The sequence below is a fragment of the Fistularia commersonii genome, chromosome 11, assembly GCF_037954325.1.
Source record: "Fistularia commersonii isolate RoL2024-O1a breed Wild chromosome 11, RoL_Fcom_v1.0, whole genome shotgun sequence".
Taxonomy (NCBI): Eukaryota; Metazoa; Chordata; class Actinopteri; order Syngnathiformes; family Fistulariidae; genus Fistularia; species Fistularia commersonii.
Genome location: NC_141294.1, coordinates 656,452 through 677,761, shown reverse-complemented (window position 1 = coordinate 677,761; position 21,310 = coordinate 656,452). Strand labels below are relative to the sequence as shown.

The window sequence follows — 21,310 nt, the reverse complement described above, 5'->3', positions numbered from 1 at the left end:
TTTCGCACGTAACAAACATCACCCAATTCCTGCTCCCTGACTCAGCCGTGGCTGCTCATCTTCCATCCTGACCTGTGAAGCAGGAGATATACTGCAGGAGCTGCAGGTGGAGCAATCCTTGCCTGGCGGCCTCTTTTTGGGCTTTGCATAAACACAGGAGAAACTTGGATTGGAACAAAATATTTCATAGAAAAGTGTCCGTGTCCATGAAATTGCAAGGTGTAAGTTACTGGGGCGGCAGCAATAGGGAACTTGATGGAAAGACGCTTCCGTTAGCAAATAATCCTGAAGCCTTTGTGGACTTTGTTACAGGCAGCTGCTTTCTGGCACTACAACCGTCATCAGGTTCAGAAATGAATGAGACCATTTGCCAAAAACCAGAAGTAGGAAATGGACTTCCTGTTTGGAGGCAGAAGGGAAAGCCTGGCCTCAAACAAAGATGATGATATTGATGTATCTGGATATGGGCGGCAGGGTGGCGCGGCCGTTCGCACCTCAAGGCAAGAAAGTCCTGCGTTGGAATCTAATAGGAAGCCCTTCTGGGTGGAGTCTACTGGGGTTTCTTGCCCAAGTTCAAAAGCACACATTCTCTAGGTAGCCTGAACTGCATGAATGAGGGGGAAATGGTTGCATGTCTCGATGCGACGTGTGAATGTGAGAGTGAGCTGACACATGGCTCTAGCACCCCTGCGACAGGATAAGCGGTGTAGATAATAAATGAATGAATGACTGCATTTGCATGTCATTAGGTCATTCCACCAAATGTCAGAGAAGCTCTGCTCCTTCCTTTTGCAAATGGCCAAGTTATAGCAAGAGTATAATACATGCACAGTGGGGAGAATAAGTATTTGATACACTGCTGACTTTTCAGCTTTTGCCCTTTGCAAAGCATGTAGAGATCTGTCATTTCTATCATAGGTGCTCTTCAACTGTGACTGATGGAATCTAAAACAAAAATCTGTCTTGGCCGTTGTGGAGAGGTTGGAGTTTGTTTGGTTGAGTGTGTGGACAGCTGTCTTCTAGAAAGGTACTGGTGCAGCTAATACTGGTAACGAGTGGAGAACAGGAGGGCTTCTTAAGAAACTAATAGGACAACTCTTACCGGTTGGTTGGTGATCAAATACTGATGTCATGCAATAAAATGCAAACTAATGACTTAAAAATCACCTGTAAAAAAAAAAAAAAAAGTGTTTTTCTGGATTTTTATTATTGATTCCGTCAATCACAGTTGAAGAGTGTCTATGATAAAAATGACAGACCTCTACATGCGTTGCAAGTGGGAAAAGCTGAAAAATCAGCGGTGCATCAACACATGTTCTCCCCACTGTATGAGGAGGGAAAAACAAAAAAATCTGTGAAAGCGGCTTAAAGACTGCCACGGCAGGAATTTTCATTTGGGATTAAACACATACTATGTCTGTGGAAGCAGCTCTGGGTTACTAATATAAAAACTACTGACGCACATAAATCAGATCACCGCAATGTGATTTAAGAGACAGTCACAGTGGCTGAGAGTCAGATTAAATTTGAATGATCACCCTGAAATGCGTGTTTTTTCCCTCTCGCCTTGATACAATAGAAGTGTTGCAATGCATCATTCCCGGCCCTGAAAAAACAACAAAAACGATGCCTGTCTATGCTCATGAAAAAAGAATGAGGTCAAACAATGCAGCAGCGAGTCTTTGCATCATCTCTCGAGAAAACCCACGATGGAGAAACAGAAAGCGGCGGGAGCTCGTTCCCCCTCCTATCTGCTGGACTTCCTCAAGATAATTATTAGGACACTGATGGCCGGCATGGCTGTTTGTCCTCCATTACAGGGGATCGATAGTGAGCCTGGAATCCAGAGGAGCTGCTCCTCGTGGGAAAATTCAGGCATGTCAAAAGTAGCAAGCATGGACGTGGACGCATACCAACTATTTATTTTTTCTTCTCAGATCTCAGATACTCATTCAAAGCAGACGATGTCGGTGTTTGTGGATAAACGCGCATCCTTGTTGGAATCTTCTTGTTGTGGCAACTGGACTTAAACGTCTTCACTTTAAGACATTTCACCCCTCGTCCCAGAGGCTTCTTCGCTTCTGAACTGAACTGAAAAAGAGGTGAAACGTCTTCAAGTGAAGAAATTCAAATCCAGTTGCCGCAACAAGAAGATTTGGTCAAGACGTCACCGTGACCTGAGTGACTGAGAACCTCCGCAGACAGAAACACACATCCTACAAGACTTTTCTCACCTCATTCGTGTCGCCCTAGTCTTCACTTCCAGATCTAAATGCACCGAAGAGAAATTGAAAAGAGCCTCATCGCAATTCTGGACGTCTTCTTCTTCTTCTTTCGGCTTTTCCCTTCAGGTGTCGCCACAGCGAGTCAACTTTCTCCATCTAACTCTATTCTCTGGATCCTCCTCTCTCACACCAACTACCTTCATATCTTCTCTCACGACGTCCATAAATCTTCTCTTTGGTCTTCCTCCAGACCTCTTGCCTGGCAGCTCCAATTCCAGCATCCGTCTACCAATATATTCTCCATCCCTCCTCTGTCCATGACCCAACCATCTCAGTCTGGCTTCTCTGACCTTCTCTCCAAAACATCTAACATGTGCCGTTCCTCTGATGGACTCAGTCCTGATCCTCTCCATCCTGGTCACTCCCAAAGAGAACCTCAACATCTTCATCTCTGCAACCTCTAGTTCTGCCTGCTGTCTTTTGGTCATTGGAACAGTTTCTAGTTCAAACATCATCTCTGGTCTCACCACTGTCTTGTACACCTTTCCTTTTCTTCTGGCTGATGTTCTTCCATCTCTTGGTACCCCTGACACTTTTCTCCACCCATTCCAACCTGCTTGGACCGTCTCTTCACCTCTTCTCCACACTCTCCTACGCTCTGGACTGTTGACCCCAAGTACCTGAAATCCTCCAGCTTCTTGATCTCCACTCCCTGTAGCCTCACCGTTCCACCCGAGTTCCTCTCATTCACTCATCGCAATTCTGGACGTGATTCGAGATATTTTCTCCCGGTGAGGTGATCACCATGATCTGGTTGGTGAAAATCAGAGAGACGGAAGGCGTTTACTGTAAAAGACTCAGACAAGACATCCGGCTAGAAGCCACTTCAGTTCGCTGACGTGACGTGATTCTTCTGTTGCCGCTTTAAATTAAAATGATCCGCTGTCCAGTTAGCTGCACACGACACACACGTCTATGAAAATGAAAAAGGGAGGGCAGGATGACTTTCTACAAATTCTGCCCGGGCAGATATGGAGGTCACACACGAGAAGGAAGAGGCATTTTTCATCTCTGGCAGCCTTGCTCTCAAGCCTTGTGCATTTGTTTGTGTGGGTGTTTACAACACAGCCCTTGATATGGATACAGAAAATTAAACACATCCGTGTTCTCTTGCGGGATTTCACGGATTTTGCCGTTTCCGTCATGACGGAAAGGACTGTCATTATGTGACTGCCATGCGACACGCTGTCGGCGAGGGAACATGGCGAGTCGGCGCTGCATTTGTCCAAATGAATTGATTTCACTTCATTTTTCCACGTTTGTGTGCTCACGTTCCGGTGTGCCGGATACAGCGTGCACGCCCAGGGGATCAATGGAGTTCACCGGAACGAGAACAGTAATGCCTCGGGCCATTCATCAAAGTTCCCCGCGCCATACTGTTCGCCGTGATTTATGGGAACGCCGACAGGAAACTCTGCTCTCGGCTGCATCCCAGCAAGCCATGAAGTCCACGTTGAAAAATTAACCTTTAGCATTCATCATTACATCACGTATTTGAGGTTTGATGAAAGGACTTGATTGTTTTCTGTTAAAAGCGCTAAAAGGGTGCTGTTCCTTCACTCTATTGTGGTTAAAAAATGATATTATGCATTAGGAAGATGAAAAATATGTTGCACTATCAACCAATGACATTGTCTTAACATTTTGAATTACAAGAGATTGATTTAAATGGCAAGATGTCCATTTAGGATGTCGCTTGTTCGATTAGTCTGACATTAAATCGAAACGCGAGCATCATTGTGGCACTTATTTTGGTCCGATTCCTCACCCTTCTCACTTGTGCAGCATTCGGATGGAACGTCCTCTACAAATAGATTTACTTTTAGTATCTCTTAATAATTGGACCCCATTTAAGTTGAATGGTAATTTATTCCCATAGAAATGTTGACATTTATCGTGTGAGTGTTAAATTGTATCACACAGAAAAAAACATCCTTTCGATTTCTCTTGCCAGTTCTTGTAGTATATCTCAAATTAAGAATGTTTTTTAATTACATTTCAGAGGGAACAATGACCTGGTCGCAGTCGATGCAGTGATAAAAAGTGAAAGGAAAACAACCACTACCGGGTTACGGCACCACCAAAACACTTGAGGCGTAAAAGAGCAGTTAAAATCCACAATTCTCTTTAGTATGTGGCGGATAGACAAACAAACACTGCAGCACCAATTAGGCAACTGAGGAGTTACTGAAAACACAACAAATAGAAATCCTTGAAATGCCCCCCTGACAAAACAGCGACTCTCACGACAAGCAAGAAAACATCAAGCGCCCCTCTTTGATGTGTGTTACAGGAATATTAGCAGGAACAAAAAGCGAAAAAGGGGAAAAGTTTTAAAAAGCTTACTCAAACACAACCAAAAAGACTCACACAATACAGATGACAGTGGCTCCATCTGCTAGAGAGCGTGGGTTGGTTCTGATCAACAACAATGCATGAACATCTGCTGATAAATGCATTCTTGAGCTCTGTTGCTGCTTTTAAAATCTAAACTAAACCTTACAAGATCTCATCGAACCCCCAATAGCATCATCATATGGAGTTGGTAATAATTCTATGCTAATGTGTTTCAGTGCACATCATCTTCGACACTGAAGAGGAGAAAATGAAGAACCTTCAAAAAAAATATTCACATATACATATATGTAAATATGTGTGTTTGTATAAATAATATTCTGTTTGTGAACAAGGCTGCTCCGTGTCAGTCTTTAACCTTCTTTACGGAGAAATAAAAAAAGGCAATAATAGCCCCCGGCTAACATTTAAAAAGGCTGCTTACCTCCAAATACGGCAGCTAAGTCCACTCAAAGTGACTTTGCATTCTCTATTTACCTAAGAAACTACAACTATGAGCTGCTGCAGATAAAAGTGTGACGTTGAATTTCAAGATGTTTCTATGGAAGTGACCTTGAAAGGGCAACCGTTCAAATGTGACTCAGCAGCATGAATTACGGGCGACGCGACCAGGATCACTTATTTTTAGATCTCTATCACTTTGTCTAGACCCTGCTTTAATATCACCAGGTACCTTTTAATCGTCGTGTCGTCGGGACCGTCTGCCGAGACGGTCACACCGATGGTCTGCCTCCATCGGTGCGTGAGTGTGAACTGGTGAATCTGGTCCAGTGGAAAGAATCTTTATAGTGTGAGGTGATGTGAGTGCTTCATATTTGGAGACCATTTGCAACGCTGGTCACTACACCTTAGAGCTCAGCCTGCTCCATTATTGTGTCATTTTGTTTTCATTTCTGAGAGGAAGGCTAGTGAACCTTGAAAAGCATCGGAAAGACCGATCACAGAGACGCAGAGCTAGCATGGTCTCACACACTCTGAAGTACAAGCATTTATCTAACACTGGAACAACAGAGGATCGGGGGCTAAGAACGGCTAGAGGCCTCCACACTCCATCTTCTCTAGAAGATACAGTAACCAAAGACCGCCACTTTTAGGGGGTTTGATATGAATTTCAACACTCCAGTTCCCAGCATGCTCATCACCAAACCAGTCCAGTTTGGAAGCAATCTGGAAGTCAGCAACCCTGTGGTCCCCCTTTTTTTTTCTCAATCAAACAGACGGTGGACAGAAAACCAGCGTACTCTGTTCTCTCTGCACACTTGGCTGCTTCCCTCATCGGCCCTCAAACCCAATCATACAATTCACAGATGTCACAGCATGGGCTGGACGAATCCCAGATGGGGATGGAACAGGCCAAAGTCTGATAATACTTTGTCTCTGAACCTAAAAAATAGAAACAAAACAAGCTCATACTGGATTTCCAAAGAGCGCAGAGACGACGATCTCCCCCTTTGAGACCAAGGATGAATATGTAGAGAAGATCTCTCGCCTTTAAGTTTCTCTGAACCCATGTTTCAGAGGAGCTCGGGGACAATCAACCCCAGAGCTCTGAAAGAAAACAACAGTAGTAGCCGAGCATCAACGCTTTTGCACGGGCTCTGTCCGTTCTCACTCAGTTCATTTTGATTTCCCGCAGCCGCTGCCGATGACTGCAGACCAAACACTGCTGCTGCAAGCGGTGGATAAAACTACACACAGGCAGAATTCATCTTTCAAAGTAAAAGCACCTTCTAGTTTTTCAGAAGTTTGTTTTGAAGTTTTTTCAACTCTGGAGGTGAGACGTCTTACGTTTATGCCTCCGTGAATGCTCGGTGCAAGCCTGAAGCCGTCACAGACACATTTGTGTTCCTCAGCATCTTAGCCAGTCCTCCGTTTGAACCCACCCTGCTTGATAGAACCGGTTGCGTTGGGCTGTTTTTCCACGTTCCTGGTAGAAATGAGACTGACTGAGAAGGGAGCAAACAAATTTGGAGCTTAAAAGGACATGGAGATGGGCGGATTCCCCCAGGTTGATGGGCGTCAGTGCAGTCTAAGGAGATACGAGGAGGACAACCTGTTGAGAAATCTGCTTGGATCTTCCAGCCATTTCCCCATTGAGAACAGCTTGACATGTTGCATAATGACACGGTTTGCCAGCTGCTCAGCAGAAGACAGGAAAGGTCTCGGGTGGCTCACAAGTACATCACAGAAAGAAACGATAATCCCCCCAACCCACAAAAACAGACATATTCAGATTGCACTGCCTCCACCCATGCGAAAATCACCCCGAGGAGCACTTTCTACCCATTCCGACGTGCGTTTACTTTATGTCTTGAGGGGTTGCCGGCGCTTTAATTCTCCGCCTCTTCGCTGGAGCTGTCAGTCAACATCTCTCAGTCAAACACGCAGGGCTGTGAAATAGAATTGATGAATGGTGCAATATAATGAGAACAGTCCCAGTAAACTATGCAATAATATGTGAAATTTGCAGTCATCTTGTTTTATTGCATTTAAAATGACTTCTATTTGTAACACTTTTTGCTTTTCCTTTCTGCCGTGAAACCTATGAATAGTCGCATGTTAGATTTAATTGCCGTGCACGGAGGGTGCACCAAACTTGAACAGGGAGGCTTAAAGCACCGACTGTAGGACGCCTGTGCTGGAACTTCACAAACCCAGAGATGGAAACTGACACGAAACTAAAATGTGCCGCAACATCTGTGCTGAGCATCACTTCAATGGATTCCCACAGGGACGCATTAGTTGGCAGTCGAGTTTGTTGCTGCCCAGATTTGAATCCTCCGCTTTTGTTGAAGCCAAAATGAATGTAGCCCGGATGAAACTCACTCTGAAATGCTAAAATGGTAAAAATATGCATTCGCTAACCCAGCAGATGCAAATGTATCATTAAATATTCACCAGCCGTAATGACGATACCTCACCCAGGCAAGTCTCGCTCTCTCTTCACCATTGATCTGCATAGGTAGAATTCATCTTGGCATCGGTATGTCGTCTCTCTATGGTGTGCGAATGAGTGAACGGTTGTCTGTCTGTATACGTGGCCCAGGGTTGAACCCCAACACTCGCCAAATGGAAGCTGGAACAGGTTCCTGCATCCCGTGACGTCAGAATGAATCCACCAGCTTCTTAGGCTAGGCTATTTCCATCAGGGAACTTAGCTCATACATCTCATCGCTGTTCCAGGGGTGAAAATCAATGTCATATTTTCCGCACTTCTGCTAAATAAAATAAAGTTTGTCTTGAAAACAAAAGTGCTTTCATAAGACCCACACAAGTCAGAAAAGTATAGCCATCTGGTTTTGGATGATGGGAAGTTGGCAGATAAACCCGCAGAAGAATCGATGCCTCTTGTTTATTCTTTTTTTTCCCTAATGACTGTGCAGTGATATTTCCATCCTGGTTTCCAGCCACGGGCCTCCTGCGGTACCAGCACAAGTGACAAAACTTCATAAAGGTCACATTAACACACACACACACACACACATACATGAACACACACACACACACACACACACACACACACACACACACACACAGAATAATAAAATGATCCATCACGGTCTCTTTCTTTCCAAACGTCACCCAGAATATCAAACACATCCTGCGACTCCTACCTGCCCTCCTGCGACGCCATTCTAATCTAATCCATGACGGGATCCATCTGTCTGGCTTCACAATGGAGACAAGCCATATGCAGTGATTTTGTTCTTCCCTTTCAGAAGCTTCTGAATCAAACAATGAATCAAGGCTGCTTGTTGGAAAACACAAGGAAACACACACTTTTTACATCAGCTGTTCCTCAAGGCGCCCTTCAAGAGTTCCTTCAAGGTAGTTGGAAAAGAAAAATGTAGAGTCCTTGACTAAACTGAAAAGTAAAGCAGGTTGAAATGTGGTTGTTCTGAAATATAGGCTGAATTTGAATTGTTGAGGATCTTAAAAACAAAATATGCAATATTCTGTTTCAGTTTCCCATAAATCCATATAAACGGCGACACAGAGGCGACTCCTCTTCGTGCATCCATTTCCCTGACGGGTGCAAAGGCGAAAAAACACAACAAAAGTGAATATTCTTAATCACACGATGGCATTGGAGTTCAAATGTTGCACTTCAATCAGCAGCATCTGACGTGCGAAATGATTGTGGTGGCACCTCCCAGTGAACCCTTCAAATTCATCTGCCAGCAGCCTGAACCCACAAATAAGGGATTCACTCGGATCGACGGAGAGAAGACGCTCTTTTCATCACATCTTTTTCCATAAATTCGCCATTCACTCATCATTTAGAGACATGTAAGCGTCTGTACGCTCCAGAAACCTCCTGCATGTTTTTGTCCTTTGGTAGGGAGCTGCAGAAGCCATGGAAAAGCCAGGCGGACACGGAGAGAACACGGAGGCTTGGAATCCGTTACAGCCCTTCCTGAGAACAGACAGTCAGACGTGACGCTTTATCTCAAGCACTTTTCTCTGTCAAATTAAGCCCTCGTTTCTGTCCTTTGGCCGTTAACGCCACAGATCGGAGTGTGAATCCTGCCTGCCGGCCGTCTGGTCACTGTTTCTTTATCAGCGGCGCCGTGTTCTCGTTCTTATGACTATCGTGGAGTTTGACGTGCCGGAATACTACATATTTCTATTACACGGGGAATCAAAACCCGTTTTTTTGCCTTCCTAAAGGTATTGTCGTGACGCTGAGGTAGGAGGAGATGTGTCAAAGTTTCAGCAGAATATTGGCACGATCACGTCCGCGGAGATGTGTTTACCGCGCTGATACTATGGAGTCAGAGTGACAGCATCAGTGGGGAAAGCAACCGAGCCGACTATACAGCTGGCCGAGTCATTCTGCTGCTCCCCAAAGAATGAAATGTCAGCACTGTAACGGTGACTTGCAAATATTGAACAAGACCCCAGGGAGACGGTATATCAGCACGGTCTCCATTAACAGTGAGCTGCATAGAAGGTGTGCGGGGAAATAACCAGCACATTTATTGAAGCCAACAAACCTACGATCTGATTCAGTTCCACTTAACTTTCCTTTACATCGTAACACCGAACGCAGGATAAAGCATCATCATCAACCATAACGGAAATATATGCAACTGATTCATCAGCCATGTAAATTTAGCCACCGAGACGTGCCTTCCTGAGAGACGCCCAGCTGGTCTGAACTACAATAACTTAACACATTATGAAGCACAGTCTACCAGAATCAGATGATGGTTCGCCGTTCGTGTCTTCACTGCACGCCATGTTGGTGGATGCTGGAAAAATTCAAAGTTTCAGCAGAATATCTGGATTTGAATTGAATTTGCTATTCATCCTTTGTTGTTTACATGTTGTTGAAGTCCCTCGTTCTAAATGTCGACCTCTCGTTGGTTTTAAATCCATCTAAAGGTCACGTCAAAGTTCAGTGTGAAGGCTAAGACTGATGGTCCAAAGTTCTTCTGCTGCTAAAACTGGCTTTTTTTAAAGATTAAACTGAAGTAACAATGATGACATTAGTATTAATTTAGACACTCAAATGACCAAGCGGAAAAAACAAGAACTTTTATCATGATCGAAGCAAAAATGTCCTTTTCTTTAGTTTTTGAAGAACACAGGATCAGATCCAGGGGCTGACCGGGGGCTTTTAGCATAGATTTTAAAAGTTCTCTCCGTGCCTGCGTGGGTTCTCTCGGAGTTCCACCGCTTCCTCCTACGGACCGGAACATGCAGCAGGTGAAAGCGAAGGCTCGAAATTATCCGACCCCATTAAACCAGAGCAAGAATTCTGCTGCAGACACTCGTGTCATAGCTGCGACTTCTCGATTGGAAAATTCACACAGCTGCAAATGTCTTTCTGCCGTATGAAACAGTTTGCATTGTATTTAGTTCCATATACACTCAACATACAGGACAATTAAATTGTTAAATTCAAACATTACTACATTATTAACCCAGAGGAGCGCCTACTGCCTCATCATTCGGCATTATGAAAATAAGGGTTGCGTCCTTGGCGCCCCGCAGGCTCTGCAGGAACCAATGCCCGATGGCTCATGATAAGCCCGTCGGAAAAATCTGTGTGAGAAAGCGAGCGAAGGGTCCGGCAACCCCTGAGTCAGCTGCTCTGCAGCCCGCATACATGTGGCAGGTAAGAGAATCTGTTTTGTTTGTTTTTTTTTAGCGTGAAGGTGAGGATGTCAGCAGGCCTCCGCCAGGCGGGCTCCACGGGTCCCAGCAGCAGAAGGACGCTGCCGCTGCTTCTGGTCACCTTGCTGTGCTTCCGTCTTAGACCGAGGAGGGACTTGATACGTTCAAGAAAAATGTGAAGTGCGTGTCAATGTTCCCTGCAATCGCAGCCTGACTACAGTGCTGACAAGACGAGACCAATATTTAGCTTTCCGCAGGCTCGGGGGGTTAGAAAATAACAAGTGGTTTCAGTGGATTGGAGTCCATCAATACTTTCCAGAGTATTCTGGCCCGCAGATGACGGCCCACATCAAGCGCTTCGGCAGCAGTCAACCACCTCCGACGGTGGAATAATGAGCGACTACGAGGCTGGGCGGACAAGACATACGTGACGGAAACAGCTCAATCATAATCACTGGATGGCAGGATTGTGACAATCCATGTCTTGGAGGCAAGTGAAGCTAGATATCCTGCTCATTTGAAAAGTTCGATCTCAGCTCGGTTCGGTAAAGATGCGTACGTCGGCTAACACCGAAACCTGGAATAGCGATCGTCTAAATGCCATGAATCTGCTTGGGATCCAGTATTGTTCAGTTGATCCTTGAAGAATGCACGGGGTGTTGGGATTCTAACATTGGGAAGTCCAAAACATTTGATTTGGGGTGATTAGTAGGTCACAGCTGCCTCCTGAGGAGGTCAACCCAGAAGTCCTCGTCCCCAGCGGCGCGCTCGAGCTCTCCCATTACGACGGCGAGGCGTTTACAGGCCAGACGAGATCAATCATCACCATAGAGTGTTTTGGGTGGACTCTAGTGGACTCGCCAGAAAAACCTAGCAGGAGGCACTGAGGAGGCTCTATCAGGAGCCTGAAACATCTCAAAAGCATCAGCGGCTCTCTCGTGGATGGATGAGATGGCCGTCAAAGCTGTTACCTCCTCTGCAACATACGACTCAGTAAACCCACCGATCAGAATAAGAAATAAAGCAACTCTAGCATTGAGAGCGGTGAACGCCATGCCGGGTGAATGACAACTGGAAACACACAGTTCCTCATGGCTGACAGTATCCCTTCCACTGTATTCACGGGACACTGTCTGCTGGATTGTGGAACCCGATCCCTCCAAACCAGAGCACAATGCGCTGGTTCACCCAGAACACATCCAGCCTTCCCCGGAAAACCTCTGTTTGACAAAACCACAGGTTAAACATTACTGACAGCTCACGGGAAAACACCAGTGTTTAAAGAAGCACATGAAGCCGGATGTGGGTTTCAATGATCCTAAAACGTGTCATTTGGGGGGTTCGTGTTCAGAAAGGGGGGCCAGCACTGAAAAAGTACCCCGTAAAAACAAATGCGTGCATGTTACACGTTCAGCGGCCTGTTGCCAAACGTGCAGACGCCCGCTGCGTCCAGCAGTTCACCTGGCTCGCTGAACCATGCGGGAGTTTGCCGAGCAGCGGGAGATATATTAGATAAAGGTGGGTACGGAGGAGCCCCAACATTCAAAGAGCTGTTTTCACACAGAAATTTGAGGGTCCCCCTGCGGGACGCCCCCGGAACCAGGCCGCCTGACCAACAACCCACCTGCTTCCGTCGATAGCGGAGATAAAACCAGCGGGTGATTATTTGTGGTTATTCAAATCAGTATCATGTTAAAGAACAGAATCCTGCACAGGAATACACTCGCTGCCCAGCTGATCCTCATCGCTCTTCTCCGACCTCCCTCCTCTTCAGTCGCAATATCAATCGCTGTGTTTCTTTCTCGGCATGCGAGGCAACGCCGTTCATCCTATCTTTTGGCGGCACATCAACCTTTTAATGACAGGTGTGTGCAGAGCCAACGACATCTGAGGAGACGAAAATAGTCAAATATTGTCACACACCTTTCTAATCGCCATTCATTTAATATCTATCTATCTGGAGCCTTTCCCAGGTGTCACTGCATGCATGCAAACTCACAACAAAAAGACCTGCTCTTGGAATCGAACCAGGGAACGCCCTCGTTTCACCCGACTCCAACATCACAAGCAGAACAAAAAGCCGCATAATACAACGATATAATATCACAATGTGGATGGTGAGCGGTTTCCTAGAGCCACGTACGTGCTGCTCGATCATCAATCTGATGATGCTGGCTTTTATTTTGTTCACCACAAACCTTTAAAACAACACAATTCCAGCGTCTGCTTTGCCGCTGGTGTGAATCCAACTGTTCACAGCCAGACACTCATCCAGATAGAAACCTCTAAAGAATCAGTGTGGGGAAGCTTGATCAGCAGCAGCCACGAGACAGGGGGGAAATTAAAATCAGTAGATGCATGCATAGAGAATAAAAAATACACTTTTTTTTTTCTAAATAAATAAATACTGATATTGATATATTTAAAAAAAAAAACATAGGTATTGCAGGTACTCATTTCATGCATTTTCTGCACTGGCTCCCTCACAACCTCGTGTGTGTGTGTGTGTGTGTGTGTGTGTGTGTGTGTGTGTGTGTGTGTGTGTACTGGATTAGAACAAAAGACAAGTCATTCATGTTCTCTGGGTAAGTTTAGATCAGCGGACCCTAGGGTTTGTGAGATGCCAGCACAGTGGGAGCCTTGAAGAACAAAGAGTTTCAGTGCACTGCGGTGAACAAGCTTGTGAAACGTGCGCAGGTCTGGAACTGTGTCTTAGCACGTTGAGAAAAATGTTTTCAAAGAAACAGCAGCATATTTCCCCAACGGTGCTCCTGACCGCTGATCGGACGGTTGACAAATGGACATGATTTCCAGTGAGCGCTCTCGGTAGATTCCCTCACATCCGCCCGCGGGGAGGTCAGGGGTCAGAGGTCACGGTCGGCCGCACTACTACACTTGTGGTCGAGTCACGCTTCATGAACAGGCTGCGATTAGCATCTATTTGCAAACTGAAACCATCTCTCTGCAAGCTTATTTTCCAGAAAATCTCTAGAAAAACAATGTTTGCCAGCACTGAACTGTTCGGTCACCTCATGGAATTGAAGCTGAGGCCTTGAAATACCGCTGCTGTAACCAGGAAGGATACCGAGTTTTAAATCAGACTGCTGCAGGATCAGAATGTATCAGTGCATGCGGAGGAAGAACAGCGAAAGTGAAGATAAAAATCAAGAATATAAGAACTATAAAAAGGGAATGGAAACAAGTACTGCACAGAATATGGACATGATCATAGTGCACAGGGTGAGATATAGTGCACGATGCACTATGCTGTGTGCTGATGCCCAAAGGAACATATTAGGCCGTCGGCTCGAGTCTTTGGGGCGGGCGGAGAAAAGTGTCAGGGGTAATATTTTATAGGACTATCAGCCGGAATGAAAGGAAAAGGTGTGCAAGACACTGGTGACACAGGCAATGTTGTATGGCACTGAATAAAAGACAAGAAGCACAGCTGGACGTCGCAGAGATGAAGATGTGACCGGGACGGATAGGATAGGGAATGAGTCCGTCAGAGGGACGGCACATGGTAGATGTTCTGAGATGGTTGAGTCATGGACAGAGGAGGGCAGGCAGGCAGGAGGTCTAGAGGAAGACCAGAGAGAAGATGGACGTCGAGAGAGGGGACATGAAGGTAGTTGGTGTGAGAGAGGAGGATCCAGGGAATAGAGTTAGATGGAGATGGTGGATTCGCTATGGAGACCCTGAAGGGAAGGAGAAGAAGAAGAAGGCTTAAGTCTTGGAAGGGACATAATTAAAGCTGGCCTTCCACCTTATCATTTTCATTCGCAGACTTAAAACTGAAATAGGAGGGAAATTTCTGCAGCACGCTCCGGTTATCTAGGTCGTTGAGTGTAAGGCGGTCATCTTAGCAGTCTTACATCAGTCTTTTCCTAGTCTTGGGCTAAAGAACTACAATTTTCACCAAGTATTTCCAGAGCTCTGCTTTTTCAATCCATCGCCTTTTCCTTCTCCGCTCGGTTGTGGTGCGGCGGAGAGTCGATATCGTACAAGCCGGGTAATTCTGCCCACGGATCCATATTGATCGAGACGCCCTTCGCCGTTCCCGATCATCCATACCGCCAACAGATATCGCTGGGAGGTCTTTTTCCAGTTTTGTTGAATTTGGTTGTTGATATTGTTACATCACTATAAAGGATGAAACACTTGTGAAAATATCAAACGGTGGTAAACACCACGACTGGGAAAAGACCCCGGGTGGTTTTTCCGTGAGGGCGATCTGGGCGACGCGCCACCGAAGCACGGAAAAGGAGGGAGTTGGTAAAATCACACTTCTGACCGTAGTAGCTGCCTCTGAATTAACGTCCGATCGGCGTGCCGTGCCTCTCCGTGGGGAAACGCCCCTTCTGGGAGATTTTCAGCCTGGCTGGAATCGCCCCAGGTTCTCTCAGACTCTCGTGCTGTGGGAAGTTGTTTTTATTTTTCATAAAACGGGCACTTCAATGCATCCCTGTGGGTTTCATGTGTGCCTGCATGTATGTGCTTTCATCGTGACGCAACGTTTCACCGCCAAGGTAGACAATTTCCCTGGTGAACAAACTAAGATGTACGTTCCTCGTAGCTTAAGTAGCAGGAGGAAACATCTTTGCATTTCTCTCTCCACCTATCGGTTACAAGTTGTATCGCCACCTGATTTTGACGTCGTCTAGTCACCCGTTGATTTAATGGGTCAACTCGGTAATCGTTGCGAAAGTTGCCCCCGTCAGGGAGCGCCACGGGAAAGGACCGATCCCCGGCTGCTCCGAGACCTTAGGATTACCACCTCACGCTTCACCACCACGATAAACGGCGACAAGGACCGAAAGACGGGCAGCAGAGCCGGAGGTCACTGAGATGAAAATGTTCTCTTTGGGAGCGACGAGGATGGACGGGATCGGGGATGAGTAACGGAGGGACGGCACGCGGTAGGTCAGACCGAGAGGTCGGGTCACTTGCAGAGGACCGATATATTGGGCGCCGGACGCCAGAATGGGCGGTCTGGAGCAGCGGTGGGTAAACTACGGCCCGCGGGCCTCATGTGGTCCGTTGGTCTTTTTAATCCGGCCCGCCAGAGATTGGTCAGAATACATACTTGATGTGAATGATCGGATCAATGAATGTGGGAGCTCAAACGGGAGATTATTTCATTTTTGGAGCTACTTGAGAATTTTCCTGAGCTGAATGACACTGATTGGTTTTGTGATTTAGTCTTTACGGTGGACTTACTGACACACTCGAATGAGCCGGACGAGAAGCTACGAGGGAAAACCGGTTTGCGCGTGAAATGCGAGCGAACGTCAGAGCCTTCAAAACCGAGATGATTTTATTTTGTCAGACGAGTCCGATACGTAATGTTAACAAATACTTTTTTTTGTACGCATCGTACCTTGTGCTGCCCCGGCCCGTCCGTCAAATTTTAAAAGTCAATGCGGCCCTGGAGGCCCGTTTGCCCACCCCTGGTCTAGAGGAAGGCCAAGGAGAAGGTGTGTGGATATCATGAGAGGGCCTTATCTTCAGGATATGGTCAAGCCACATGTCCCACCCGTCCCCTCTGATCGGCCACCTCTCGGCAACCGTCCAACCCGTCACTCAGAGCCCCCCGGCCGCCGATCCAGCCGGTCTCGGCTCTCCTCGCTCTCGGCTCCTCGGCGGTTCGACAAACTCCCGAAAACGGTCAGAACGGCGGGGTCGCTGCCCATCTTTCACCGTGAACTGAAAACATACCTCTTCTCCAAGCACCACCCTACTACCCGCACTTAGCCCACAGCCCAGAAAAAACAAAACAACAAATGAAAAACGATGAAATGAATGTATGTATGTATATGGTTCTGTGATGGCTATTCTGACTTCCGACGACTGATACTGGGGATCTTCGGTGACTGAATTGCACTTTTTGTAAGTTGCTTTGGATAAAAGCGTCTGCCAAATGACTGGAATGTCATATAATGTAATGTAATGTAGGACATGAGGTTGGTGGGTGCGGTTAGACGGATCGGCTGCAGAAACCCCTGAATGAGAAAAGCCCGAAAGGAAAGAAGAAAACCTAAGACTCTGTGATTGCGAGGCAGGTTGTAAGGATTTTGTGTCATGATTGTAATGGACTATGTTTACATGCATTCATTGTATTTACAGTTTATTTTGATTGTAGTCCTTGTGTGATGTGAGTATCCTCACGTCAAGAGAAGGACTTGCAAAATCCCCTACCTCAAATTGTAAAACCTCCTATGTCACACCAATATTTCAGTATCAATTGCAAAGACTGTTAAAATGTAGCTGCGAGACCTCATCACGTGGCGTCAAGGAATGCGCTACCCCGTGCTTTTCCACCGACACCCCCCGCGGGTAATCGATCGGAGCCAGGGGGTCGGAGGAAGTCCTCTAAGGGTCTTCTTCCAACCCGCCGCTTTGATTTGGGCGCTGTTTTACACAGCCCTGCACCCCAGGTGCCCACATTCCAAGAGAGTAAAACCTTATGGGGACTTCTTACCACCTTTTAGACTACTATTATCTATTATTGTTATGTTTTTACTTGAAACTCTGGCACAACAACTTCCTTCGGGACAAATAAAGTTGTTCTCATCGCTCATCTCATCTTTTGTTCAAGAAGTATAAAATGAGCCTGACCCTTTGGATCGGGGCCAGAACTTCTTCATCTACACATTCGACTGGACACGTCTCAGCAGGTGTCTAGAGAAGCCCAACGATCCTCGTGGGGTGATGTTCCTTCTGGCCCGGGATATCTCGTAAGCGAATTCTCCTGACTTTGAATAAACCATTCTTGCTTGGTTAGTTCCTGCCCGTTGTGACGTTTTACCCTGAACACACCGAGACAACAAAGTCCGGTCTAAAACGGACAAGGTCTCGTGAGACCAGCGATGATGTTTGGACTAGAAACTGTTCCAATGACCAAAAGACAGCAGGCAGAACTAGAGGTTGCAGAGATGAAGATGTTGAGGTTCTCTTTGGGAGTGACCAGGATGGAGAGGATCAGGAATGAGTCTATCAGAGGAACGGCACACGTTAGATGTTTTGGAGAGAAGGTCAGAGTAGCCAGACTGAGATGGTTGGGTCATGGACAGAGGAGGGATAGAGAATATATTGGTAGACGGATGCTGGAATTGGAGCTGCCAGGCAAGAGGTCTGGAGGAAGACCAAAGAGAAGATTTATGGACGTCGTGAGAGAAGATATGAAGGTAGTTGGTGTGAGAGAGGAGGATCCAGAGAATAGGGTGAGATGGAGAAAGTTGACTCACTGTGGCGACACCTGAAGGGAAAAGCCGAAAGAAGAAGAATCTGTCACAGGGGTGCAGGACATGTATGACCGAGACAAAGTGATGATTGAGATGTGTTGGACATGAACAAAGGAGTGTTCATGTCCAAACCATGGTGAAGATCTGGGTAGAAGGTTGCTGAAGGCGAAGCTGCCAGGCATGAGGTCTGGAGGAAGACCAAAGAGAAGATTTGTGGACGTAGTGAGAGAAGATATGAAGGTAGTTGGTGTGAGAGAGGAGGATCCAGAGAATAGGGTTAGATGGAGAAAGTTGACTTGCTGTGGTGACACCTGAAGGGAAAAGCCGAAAGAAGAAGAAGAAGAAGAAGACTTGTCAAAGGCTAGGGAGGCTAAGGGTGGCCTAAGGCTGTGCGCGTCCCCAGCGGCGCTGTGCGCGTCCCCGGCGGCTCAGGTGCGCGTCCCCGACGCTCCCACTTACCTTGCGCGATGGCGATGGACTCGAACCTGTGCAGCTCGCGCAGCAGGCACGTGCGCTCGGACGGCTGCAGCCTATAAATGAACTCCTTGGCGCCGCGCGGGGAGTTGAGAGGCTCCACGGGCTCCTTGAGCGGGTGCGTGCCCAGGGGCCGCCGCGGGGCCACGGCGGCCGGACACCCGCAGCCGCCGCCAGGGTAGAGAGAGCCGCAACCGCCCGGGTAGCGGACGCCGCCGCCGGGCCACCGTGCGACCGCCGAGGCTTCGCGGAGCCCGGTCCTCAGAGACAAGGCGGGCCGGAGGAGCCTCCGCAGGCGGGGCAGCATCTCCGGGACGGCGGCTAGCAAAGCGGCGCTGGGAGAGAGAGAGAGAGCCGGAGAGAGGGAGAGCTAGCGGGGAGAGAAGGAGCAGAGGAGGACGAAAGTGAGGCGGAGCGGGCCCGGTGACACCGGAACGTCCCGACAACAACGGCGGGGTTACGTCAGGTGAACGAACCACCGGCCACGGCGGCGACTTTAACCGTTCGGAGCGGGAGGTCACACAAGAAAGCAAAAAAACACCGGAGAGCAACTTGTCTCGTCGACGGACGCACCTCGGTCGACGCTCCGCTGTCCCGTCCGACCGGCACCGGGGGGGGGGAAACTTCGAAGGGGCGGCCGCCGCCTGGACTCGTACGTCTCCGGACGACGTCCGGCGACTAGAACGCGTGAAGCGACGCGGCTGGGAAATCACATTTTCGCGGCCGGAGCTTCCCGGGGCGGCGTCACCTTCCGGGCGGCCGGGATGGAGCGGGCGGAGGAGGCGGAGGAGGCGGGCGGAGGAGGCGGAGGGAGGGGGCGGGGCGCTCTGCGACCAATAGGAAGGCCGCTACGACAAGCGCGTAAGAGTGACGTAAGCCACAGTCGGGCACGCGGGCGGCCCTTTACTCCATCCGTGCGCGTAACCCGGCGTGCGATGCGCGCTCCCGCTGAGCGCGCGACACCTTTGCGTCGCAGCGGCTGAGATGGCGCAGAGGAGAAGGACCTTCTCTCAGCGGACTGGGAAGATATTACATTACATTGCATTTGGAAGACGCTTTTATCCAAAGCGACTTACAATAGAGGACATAAGGACTGCAAATACACTTGCAAATACACGATGCACAGGAAATATACAGAACAGTAAGCTGGGGTTAGTGAGGTTTTTTTTTTGTTTGTTTTTTTTTTGACAGAGACACACAAACGTACACACACACACACACACACACACACACACTGCATAGCCTAACTTGCTGCCTAACCTGATCTGGGGCATCAGCGCAGTAAATAGTCCTGAAAGAGAACAGTTTTTACCTGTTTCTTGAAGGTTGAGAGAGATGATGCTCGTCTTGTTGCTTCTGGAAGTTTGTTCCACCACTGAGGTAGTAGAACTGAGAACAGTTTTGCCTGAGATCGCTTAGAGCGAGCAGAAGGTGCTGCTAGTAGGAAAATATACGATCTGAAACCAAGTGGCGGTGAAATAACACTCGTTTGCTTCATGTGGTGAGCAGAATGTGAGAGAGGAGGATCCAGAGGAGAGGGTTGGTAGACGGAGAGGTGGATTGGCCTCTGCGACCCCCGAAGGAGAAGAAGACTTCTTGTCAAGACCGCAGGACGTCCATTTCTTCACTTGAAGATGTTTCACCACTCACCTGAGAGGCTTCTCCAATTCATTTATCCTCATTTCTTTCTTCTCACCCTATTCTCTGGATCCTCCTCTCTCACACCAACTATCTTCATATCCTTTCTCCTACGTCCAAGACCTCTCTAGACCTCCGGTTCCAGCATCCGTCTACCGATAAAGTCACCATCCCTCCTCTGTCCATGACCCAACCATCTCGGTTTGGCTTCTCTGACCTTCTCGCCAAAACATCTACCATGTGCCGTCCCTCTGACGGACTCATTCCTGATCCTCTCCATCCTGGTTGCTCCCAAAGAGAACCTCAACATCTTCATCTCTGCGACGTCCAGCTCTGCCTGCTGTCTTCTGGTCATTGGAACTGTTAGCAGTCCGTGCAGCTTGGCTGCTCTCACCTCTGTCCTGCACACCTTTCCTTTCATTCTGGCTGATAGTCTTCTACCGCAGAGGAAATCCATTCATCCTCATTTATACAATTTTAATTGTCAATAACGCACATTTTTTTTTTGGTTCTAAATTGAGTTGACTTATTACTCTCAAAATCATGGTGAAATAAGACCTATAGGTCTAACATGAAATGAAGACCGAGATGGTTCGGATATGTTTGGGGGTTCTGGGTCAAAGGACGCCAAGGTTGGAAACCGTAGAGGCACTTTCTGGTCCAAATACAGAGGTCCAAATCATCTGTGGATTTTTGACAAATGACGGTGAGACAAAAACACCCCTTCGTGAAGCACCCCGGTGCGACCCTTGACCTCCGAGAGCCCGCCTTTGCCGGCCGGCCCGCTAATACTCGGGCCGTTTGGCCAGACTGGAGAAGATATGACACCGAATGGAAGTTACGTGTCCAGGAATGCAAAGCCCTGCAGAAAAAGAAGAAGTACGTTGTTCCCATTTGTGTGTGTTTTGACGTGTGCGACGACCTCACTGGCCGGGGTTTTTTTCCAGTCCGGGGTTTCTTCCCGAGCGGCAGATTCATTCATTAAATTGATCAGACAAGTGTTTTCAGGCCTCGGAGGAAAGCAAGAGATTTATTAAGCAAGGGGAAGCAAAACATCGGCTCGGGGCGTCACGGTAAGGCCGGGCGACGGCGCCCCCCGGTGGCCGACAGTAAAAGAACACCGGTACAATGCACGGGAGTTGAAAGTTTGCACGGACGGCTGCATCTTGATGCGGAATAATACCAAACGCA

General features: G+C 47.7%; 1 protein-coding gene across 1 annotated transcript in view; it reads right to left on the bottom strand.

Annotated features, from left to right (window-relative positions):
* LOC147229177 (transmembrane protein 65-like) overlaps positions 1–19,216 on the bottom strand; it is a 42,877-nt gene extending 23,661 nt beyond the window's left edge. Inside the window, exons 1-2 of the mRNA XM_086156019.1 lie at positions 19,055–19,216; positions 18,467–18,851 (exon numbers count right to left, since the gene is read on the bottom strand). Coding sequence (XP_086012145.1) covers positions 18,467–18,788 — 322 coding nt within the window. The 5' untranslated portion in view covers positions 18,789–18,851; positions 19,055–19,216. The remainder of the gene's footprint in view (positions 1–18,466; positions 18,852–19,054) is intronic.
* Positions 19,217–21,310: the final 2,094 nt, after the last annotated feature.